The following is a 10,104-nucleotide window of genomic DNA, read 5'->3' as shown; positions in this document are numbered from 1 at the left end:
AACTGGCAGCAACAGGAAAAACAGAGGAGGAGCGACCACTGTAGTTGCAAACAGGGCTATGAGAAGTGTGGAAGCCCAGCGATACCTCAGCATAGCAATCCAGAGTAAAACAATACCCTGGACTGGCTCGAGAGCGAAGCGCTGCGCTAGTATTGGAACAACAAGAGCTCAGGGGAGGAGCAAGAGTGTAATTTAAGAGGGGCGCCATACCTAAAGAAATTGCAGACTGGAGAGGGGGAGCGAACGACATTAATGCTGCATTGATGTTTTTCGCTGAAGACATTAAATCTGGCTTCACGCGAGGCCGGATGGCGGTGGTAGTAAGCCACGCGCCAGCCCACCAAGCCGCCCTCGTACAACTTGTCACGTTACACACCCGCATCCGGGACTTCCCAACAACAATATTAACCATACATAATTTTTACATTTAAATTTAAAATTTATGAAATATTAAGGAACCCAAATTAAAAAAATGTTTGTATTTAAAAAAAAATGTTATTTTATAACATTTAACGATTAAAAATTTGATATTAAAATAAATTTAAATTAATAAATAATTAAAAAAATTAGAATTTAATTATCCACCTTTTAAACTAACTATACTTTGTTATAAGGAAATAATATTTGATGAACCATTATTTTATAAATTTATAAATAAACAATGCTAAAAAAAAATTGTGATTTTTTTTTAATATTCACTCATTTTCATTGTTGGAAGATTGGACCATTTTATCATAAATTTAAATAAAAAATAATTAAATTATAAAAAGCAAAAAAACCTATTATCTTACCACTATTTTTAATATCTTAAACGTTAAAATATCATATCATTTCAAACCTTAATTTCCATAACTTCAGGATGAAAGATTCAACCGAAAAGCCCAAGCCCAAGCCCCAGCACATGCTCGGAGTCTAACCCTCTGAAATATTTTATCAATGAGAAAATCTTGGTTTCTGTAAGTTCCAATGAAAGATTCAACCAACAAGCCCACGCGCAAGCACATGAGCGAATTCGAACCCTCTGAATAGCACATGCTCAAAGTCGAACCGTATGAAATATTTTTATTGATGAAATTTGTTGGCGACGTCTTACTTAGTGGAATGAAAGGGAATGCCGAACCATAGGAGCAATTCCATCTGCGAATAATGAAGGTTCTTGTAACGGGTGCATCGGGATACTTGGGAGGAGGAATATGCCATGCACTGTCGAGAGAAGGGCATTCAGTCAGAGCCTTTGTACGGCGAAGTAGTGTTTTAGACAGCCTGCCAAACGGAGTCGAGACTGCTTATGGAGATGTAACAGACTTGACTTCTCTTCTGGAGGCCTGCAATGGATGTGAGGTCATCATCCACTCTGCAGCTCTTGTGGAGCCCTGGCTTCCTAATCCATCCAAATTAATTACTGTAAGTGATTTCCCCTTCCCCCCTTAAATGGAATGAGCTCTGATTCCTGGTTCAAGAGTAATTCTGTGAACTTGTTAATGGGTGATCTTGGGTGTTCTTTCTAGTTCAACCCATATTCAGTTCCCAGCTTGGAAATTTTCGTCGATATTTTTCTTAAGGTGGTGTGGTCGATGGATGACTATCGACACCATTTTATGGATACTTTAGTTCAAGTGCAGGATAAGTATCGTTTTCCGTTTACTTATATTTTGAGTGGCTACCATCACTGAGATGCATCTCCACTATTACAAGCGAAAATTACTTGCATTAAATGGGGAAACAGTACCGCTATTTTATTACTTCAGGTGATAAAATGCCCAGTTCTTCCAATTGGGCACATCCTAAAATAATTCCCATTTTGTATTCTACTTGCACCATTAATAGTGCCACGATAGCATCTGACATGCCTTTATTGAGTATATCCAGCATATATCATCTCGATGAAGTAAGACATGCACACAATTTGTATTAAGTGCCTTTAGTTAGGATGACATTGCAAAGGAATGATACAATTCAATTTCAAAACCTTCATGGTGTGTACTCTTTGTTTCATCTATTGCTACTTTGAAATTTAACATGATATCAGAGCAGTTGTGAACTTGTGCCTGAGAGATGATCATAGCCTTGTCCAAGGAAGAGAAGAAGTCTCCTTTGCGCATCGGACTAAGGTATGGTGAAACTTTGCAAGTTAAGGAACTCATACTGTTCCTTAGCAAGTTGAGAGGAGAGTTGGACCCTAATGTTGAAGGAATTCTTGCTTCAATGACTTTTTGCATTTGGAAAGCGTCAAAATCAGATATAAACCAGTCAAAGAGCACCGTCAACAGCCAAAGAATAGTTATGTTCCACCTTGACAGCCAAAAAATAGTTATGTTCCACCTTGAGGAGGTCAAGCGATTACAGCAATTGAATTCCCCAACTCAAGCGATCACATTGCGTTGGATTCAATATATAGCCAAAGGAAACCTCCAACAAATTACTCTTCTCAGATTTCAAGATAACAACTACAACCTAATATGCTGGACAAAACAAGAATCCGTTGGTGTCATTGCTGAGCCTCTTATTATTATTTTTTTTAAAGAAACGGGTAGCAATTATGTTCATGAGAAGCTTTGTTTGAGAGTTTTGCAGATAAATATTCATAGAGACCTTACTGCTACCAATTTTATTTCTATATACTATCATTGCATCATTTAAACTATATATTTTCTAGAAAACACCACAGAGCTTTACTATCGACAAAACATGAAAATTAAAACGACAAACTAACTGCAGCGTCCAAATTCTTTGTCCTCCTAAGCCACTTCGGAAGGCTGGCCTAGATCCTCATTCCTCACAGCATTAGGCTCTGGTACACGATTCACTGCTTCTGCATCTTCCTCCGCCATTGGGGTGGGTGCATCACACAACCCAAAGACCTCTTTCAGCACTCTGACGGTGGTCGTTTCTACTTTAAATTCAGGTTGATCATTCAAGTGTTCAGGTGTTCCATGGCTTTCTGAAGCAGCTCCATATCTTTCCCTATTCCAGACAGGTGGGATAACACAACAGTCATTTGTTCCTGAATCTCCTTCGCAATTTGCTTGCTTGAGTTATTGATCATCTCCGCCACATTTCCACTGCTCCTGAGCTCCATTACCACTACCGTTGTTGCTAGCTGAGGCCATCTTTCTCGCAATCCTTCCCTGCACAAGAACAATGCTATGCTTGCGCTGCACCACCTAGCTCCTCTAAATACCCGCTTGTTCCTTTTCGAATGAGGCTCCCATCTTATCGAAATTTAATGTATTCCCTGCCTGCAACTCAACCAAGGCACGATCCTCCATCCTTATCACCGCCAAATTGCCTTCAAAATGATACGCAGTGGTACTGAGTATGTTTTCACCTGCCTTCCATTTAATAACCAACGGGAATGAGACCACTTGTCGTGCAACATGGATGCCATTCTCCAACGTGCCCATCTGTTCATTGATACACAGCTACCCTCGACAGCTCCCGAGGAGCTCCTTACTATCCCCAATGTATTAATGTGATTAGTAATCCGCTGATCCTTGGTTATTCCAACATTCCACCTGTAATCCATTAAGGGTTTAATCATTAATTAATCCCTCCCTTGTGGTACACGACACATGACAATGGTTTGATCAATGTGTAATACTCCTTGTTCTAAAGCCGCGCCAATGTTGGCTTGAAGGTCTGCCTTATGGTTGTTTTCCCTTTTAACATGAAAAAATGTTGTATTCCTCTAATTTAATGAGTAGATCCATAATCCTTATAATCAAAGGAGAGGGATCAGAGTCTATAAGATGCTCGTTCTTGGAGAGCCTTATGCCTTTTTGAATTACCACCATTGAGTCACCAACAATAATTAGTTTCTTAATGCCTTTGGAGATACTAATCTTCAGGCCTTGCCACAATGAGAGTACTTCGACTTGGTTGTTCGAGGCTTTCCCCAGTCCTCAAGCGAACTTTGTTTCAGTTTTTTCTTCGAGGTTATAAAACACCCCTCACGCCCCTGCCTCCCCATTGCTGAGCCTCTCATCTTACTAATCTAATACCTGTTAGGTTTCTTGAATCTAGGTCAAATTTTATGCCCAATAATATTACACTCAGAACAAAACAAAAAATTAACTTTAAGGTCTGAATTTTATGATACCAAATACAGTGGGTTCCTAACTTAGCATGCACAACATAAATAAAATAACTAGAAAACCAAGCACATAAAAATATTTTGACACAGTTTTACCTTGGAAACCCTAATGTGGGGAAAACCAACAATGTTTGGGCTTCTACTAAGCTTGAAAATTTTGATTACACTAAATGGACACTTCAGAAACTTACAATAGCAAAAATACTTAGTAATTTCCCTGTCACGATCTACCTTGTGCGACCTATTCGACCCAAAAAATACTGTTGTATGACTTCAGGAAATACAATTTATACAACCCAATCATTTCTCCCTATATGGCCTGTTACCCACCATTTTGTGGGTGATATCCCTAGGAGAATTTTTTTCTCCAAGATGGTCGTCAGCCGACAGCCAACAACCCATTGCAGCCACCAACTAGCTCGTTGTGCCATTTCTCCGCCACCTGAGCCAACCATGTTGTCGCTCACCCATCTGTCATGATCGTATGTTTGAAAGTGGGCCTCCTGAACCTAAAGGTATGACTTGCTTATCATGGACACTTCTCGACATGGATTAATGGGGGGATTTGGCAGAAAGAGTGGGCTAGGTCTGTACTTTTGTTCCCTAGACCTCTTTTGGATGTTAACCTTGGACCCTAGTTCCGTGGGATCTCTTTTATTGACCTTTGGGTTTTAGGGATGGTACTACAGGGGAAATGCTAATTTTGGTTGTGTGGTCCTGCTCCCTCATCGACATATATCACTCTCCTCCCACTCATTATAGCCCCATTTATCATTTCTCCCACTTGGGTCCACATTCCTCCACTGTGTCCACATAGGGTTAGCCTACCCCTTTCCCTTGCCCACACCTTGGGTTGGGTCTGGAATGATGCTCTGGAGGTTGATGTAGCTAAAAAGAAAAGTAAAAGCATAATTGGCCACATTCAACGGGAAGATATACCACAAAATGCAAAAGATGGCTGAGACAAACACATTTAGCACATGGGCAAAAGCCAATACATGAGCTCTACTCCATCACCATGGTTCTTATAGGCCCTAGATGAGCCTCCTTTATCATTTAGGAACCCATGATTGTCCGAACCCCTAGTGGGCAATGAACCGCCCTACCTTAAAGGGGTTATCACTGCTATATCTCACACATCATGCTCTTATCCCTTGAGCCCCAAGCAGTGAATTAAAGAAAAATCATAAAAGGCAAAAGGCATATAAAGAAGGGTGGAAAAATCAAGGTCGGGGCACCTCATGCGATTGCTCCCTCCTATACATTATATACCTCTGTGTGGGCTTCCCTTTTATTAGCTGCCCTTGTACCCCAGCATGTGGTCCAAGGCTGCCCCTTTTCATCCCCTACTACATTCATCTCTCTATCACATGCCACCACCCTTTAAAGGATGTACCTTGGACATACTATCCCCTTTAGAAGTAGAAACCACCTAATAGGATACTTGGTTAACCCCATTTGGAGCTTGGAGACATTAGCACATGCCAGAGCCCACTATGGACAACTGTTGACCATGGTTTGTAAACTCTTTAACTCGATTGCCTTGATGACTTGTTGTACTGGAAGGCTGGGGGACTTATTGGATCTTATGCAGGATTGCAGGTGGTCTCCATTTTGGGTTTGGTCTCCCTATATCGGGTCCTAACTCTCCAGAGGGCTACATTGGCACATGTAGGGTGTGTGTTGAAAGCCATGGGCCTCCATAATAGTAGACAACATTCCATGGATCCCCAGAGTGTTAGTTTTTGTAGCATCAGATGTGTTCTAGCCACAAACTTTTGTAGAGAGGCTAGAATACATGAGATCCCCAAAACCCAGAAATCATTTATGGAAATTCTACCTAGAAATAAATTAATTAGATTATTAACCAATTTTTAAATATTTCCTAAGTCTGAACTTAGGGAATATGGTTAATTAATTAGTATTAATTAAGTCAAGGCGAAAATCATGTAGAAACTCTCACACGGATCGATCCAAAGATGATCCTAGCCATTGATTAAGTCTTGGCCGTTGGTGCTCCAATAGAGGATTATAAGAGGAGGTCGATGTGGTGATGGAGAACACACTCAAACAGTTCGATGTCTAAGCAGATCGATTTCCAGAGTAGTAGCAGTCAGTTGCCGGAGAGAGAGCTAGAGATCGAAGCAGTGAGAGAGGGGCAGAGACTGAGGTTGAAGGAGGCATTCCAGATCCAACAAGTGCATTTGGAGAGAGGCAGAAGAGCCACAAAGAGGCTGATGCAGGGTCAATGCAACAGTCTCTAGAGGCAAGATCGATTTACTGAGAGGGAGAGACGCTTTTCAGTTCCAGAGGCCGGGAAGGAGTCCTCGAGTGTCGGAGAAGCATCTTTCCATTCAGCAGAAGGCATAACGACTTCTTTAGAGACTAGTTTGAGGCTAGACGTCCAATAGACGACGCAGAGCAGCGTAGAGGCTGGCGCAGAGGGTCAGAGGGCTGAATTTCTGAAGGCAAGTTGTGCCAAGAGTTTGCCTGTGGGGTGACGAAAATTCCTCACTATATTTTTTCCAGCATTTTTTCTCTGTAGGATTGCCAGATTTCGGTGTCTAGTTGTACTTAGAATTTCTCACTGCTGCTTAATAATAAAACCCTCAATTGCTGCACCAGTTTTCCCGCATTGGGTTTTTCCGAAGACTTTTGTCCAAAAATAATTGTGTTAATTTTATGTGTGTGCTAGCATTTCTCAGCTTCCAACGTTTTATTTTTCCACAGAATTCTATTTGTGAAGGTTGCAGTGTATTTATTTTGATATTTTCCATGGCAGATAAATTGTTAATTAATTAACAATCAGGAGAAATAATCTCAGTTGCTGCAGTAGGATTCCAATGTAGGAATTTTCACAGAGAGATTTTCAAAGATTGCTCGAGATTCACCTATTGGGCGAGGAAGATGCACTTAGGTCACCTTTGGCTAGCCAACCCCACAGTTGTACCATGCACTTGGCAGATGACCTAGGACTTGTATGCTAATTTGGCATCACTTACACCATCATTTGAGCCCTTACAGATTGTCTATAGGCATCTTCGACTTGCTTGGAGACCCATGAGGTCACTTGTGTGCCCTCACACCAATTGGGAGCACCACAGGTTTATTATGTGGAGAACAAGGGGCCAACCCCTTGTCCATTACTTTTGGAAGTCCTATTCATCATCATGACACTTATGGACTTCATCAGACCTCGTAGAGAGCCCAACGACATGTACTATTGATCATTCGACCTCTTGAGAGGCTTTTTTATTTAGTTTATGAGCTAGTTTGGTGGGTTTGTCACCAAAAGTTAGTTATTTGCACATTATTTTTATTTTAGGGGCTAATGTAGGCTCAAGTAGCTAAATTGAACTCATTAGGAGTGTATAAATACAAATGATGAGAGTTCATTTCTCATCATCACTTGGTTTGGACTTGTATCTCTCTTGAGATTTTTGCTATTCCTTCTTGGTGGATGAAATTTTGGAGCATGGATGAATTTTGATGTATGGATTATCTTTTCTTACCTTGGAGCTTCTTAATTGGCAAGTTTATTGATGGTTGGATTGGATATATTCTCTTACATGTAAGTACAAATTTAATGTTATTTCTTCTTTTATTTTGTCACATGCATTAATGATGAAATTTTTGCTATACTAGGGCTAATCGCTGCATGCATTTACTACGAAATTGTGGGATTATGTTTCTATATAACATCTCTTTATGCATGGGCCATGTATGTTGAACGAATTCTCCTAAGGATAATTTTATGACTGAATTTATCTTGATAGGCCATCTTACCTTGCTAAACGAAGTGTCAAAACTTTTAAGGTTACTCTCCTTTGCCCTAATGACAAGCGAAGTTGTCCTTGAAGCCTCCTTGACCTAGAAACGAAATCCATTCTCATATTTTTCTTGACTCCAAACTCCCCAAAGGATTAGGCACTGGTCTACCATAAGGTGATCACTTAAAGAACCATTTTTCTTCACCTTTCTTTCTTTATCCTAGGTCTAGCTACATTAGGGCTCCTAGGGCATCATTTTCCTAACAAACAACCCATAGAAAAACTTCGATCTCTTGGTCTCTACTGCGCTGGTGTGTCTGCCTCCTCCAAATTTGAGGGAATTACGACAGTGGAGTTGTGAGAGATCCCAAGCCCTAGCCTTGAGATTGGTTTTTGCCCTATGTTTTCCTAGGCTAGTTCCTCATAGGGATCATTTTGCACCTTTAAGTGAAAATCACTTCTTTGATCCCCTTCTCCTCCTTATTTAGGTCAAGTCTATCATTGGTTACTAAACTCTTCCTTCTTGACCTAACTTGGGTCCACTTAATCTCGTGTGGTCCCATATCTTATCAAAGTCAACTCTTCAAAAACCACTTGGGAGTACAAGTTCCTTAAGGATTTTAGGGTTTGGGAAGTTCCTTTACAATTCATACACCTTAAACCCTCATCCCCTTTTCGTAGAAAGCTGTGTACTTTGCTTTCGAAGTAAGCAAGTCCCATTCTTAAGTCTCCCCTAGGAAAGGGTCTCGAGATCACTTCACATCCATCTTAGTTGATCTATCCTTCATAAGTGATTCTCTATATATCGAATCTCCTCCCATCGGTGAAAGCTCGTAAAGAGTAGAAAGCTTTAGCTATGGTGACAATGGACTTTAGCTTCATTGTTGCTCTTGACCTTGCAAGTGCCCCTTTAGAACACCTGCTAGTTTGAGCGGTAACATTTTGGCATTGTTGCTGGGGAGGGAGCAGGTCTACCTCCCTAGTGAATCATTGAGGAATTGATTCATTAACGACAATTCAAGTATTCCTCTGGCGACTCCACAACCTCTTTCCTAGATGGAAAACCCTGAGATTATGACTTACCATTGAAGAAGAGATGATGAACCCCATACTCCATTCTTTAACAAGAGGATCAATAAGTTGAGAAGGAAACACAAGCTCTTTAGACCTCTTAATCTCTCTGATATGGTTGGGGCTCTCTTTAGTTCCATACTCGAGGATCCTGATAAGCCTATGTTCACAGGGGAAGAAGACCCCCAAGAGCATCTTATGAAATTTGAGTATCGAACATGTGATGAATCGTACAATGAGTATAATCGAATGATTGCCTTTGCCACAACCTTGATAGGGAGTGGCTAGGAATGGTATTTTAATCTTCCCCCATCCTTCATCTCTACATGGGAGGGACTTGTCCAAACATTTGAAAGAAGATGGTTCCCCAAAAAGGACGTAGTCCAAATATACAAAGGCCTCTTGTCTAGTGAAAGAAAGGAGGGTGAAATCATTGCTGAATTCAACCAAAGTTTCAACATGATTATCCGTTCCCTCCCTCAAGAGCTGTCTCCCCCAAAGGAAGTAGCTATGGCTGCCTATCTCAATGCCTTCAAAGGAAAGTTAATCTTTGATGTTAGGAATAAGAACCCCTCTAGTCTCTTCCAAGCTCAAAATATGATGTTTGACCTTGGCCAAGCCATGAGGCACAACTCCATCAACATGCTACAAATTAGCAAGAAAGCAAAGGAACCTCCTGACCTCGCCACGAGAATTCCTTTAAGATTGATTCTAAGCATGATTGACCCTTTCTATGTAACCCTTGGGATAAACGGACACACCTTGAGAAATTGCATCCTAAACTCCAGGAGCCCAATCCATATCATGCCCTTGAGTATTATGAAAAAACTCGGAATCACCTTATCAAGGAAGTGCTTGGGCAAGATGATCCTAAACTATGAAGAACTTAGGGTGTGTGGGTTGGTAGAAGAAAGAAGGGCTTTTCTCCATACATATCCCGAGAAAGAATTCTCTATAAACATTGTCATAGTCGAAACAGATCTAACATGGGGGATGATTCTATCAAAACAATTGATTGAAGATCTAAACTTGTCCATCAGTGAAGATAGTTCCACTATATACCTCCCTTGGAAAGAAAACTCCTATGTGTCCATCCCTAGACAAGAATTCTCTGCCCCAATGATCGCTGCCTCCCAAGAATCTGATAATGACTTAGAAGAAGAGAATAAT

General features: G+C 40.8%; 1 protein-coding gene across 1 annotated transcript in view; it reads left to right on the top strand.

Annotated features, from left to right (window-relative positions):
* Positions 1 to 840: 840 nt before the first annotated feature.
* The window catches only part of LOC149222766 (uncharacterized), a 146,438-nt gene continuing 137,174 nt past the window's right edge, over positions 841 to 10,104 (top strand). Inside the window, exon 1 of the mRNA XM_089387670.1 lies at positions 841 to 1,404. Within this exon, the coding sequence (XP_089243796.1) occupies positions 1,147 to 1,404 (258 nt within the window). The 5' untranslated portion in view covers positions 841 to 1,146. The remainder of the gene's footprint in view (positions 1,405 to 10,104) is intronic.

The sequence above is a fragment of the Pinus tabuliformis genome, chromosome Q (assembly GCF_031772625.1).
Source record: "Pinus tabuliformis cultivar Carrire ecotype Pingquan chromosome Q, CPIR1, whole genome shotgun sequence".
NCBI classification, from domain to species: Eukaryota; Viridiplantae; Streptophyta; class Pinopsida; order Pinales; family Pinaceae; genus Pinus; species Pinus tabuliformis.
This window is presented reverse-complemented; position numbering and strand designations above follow the sequence as displayed.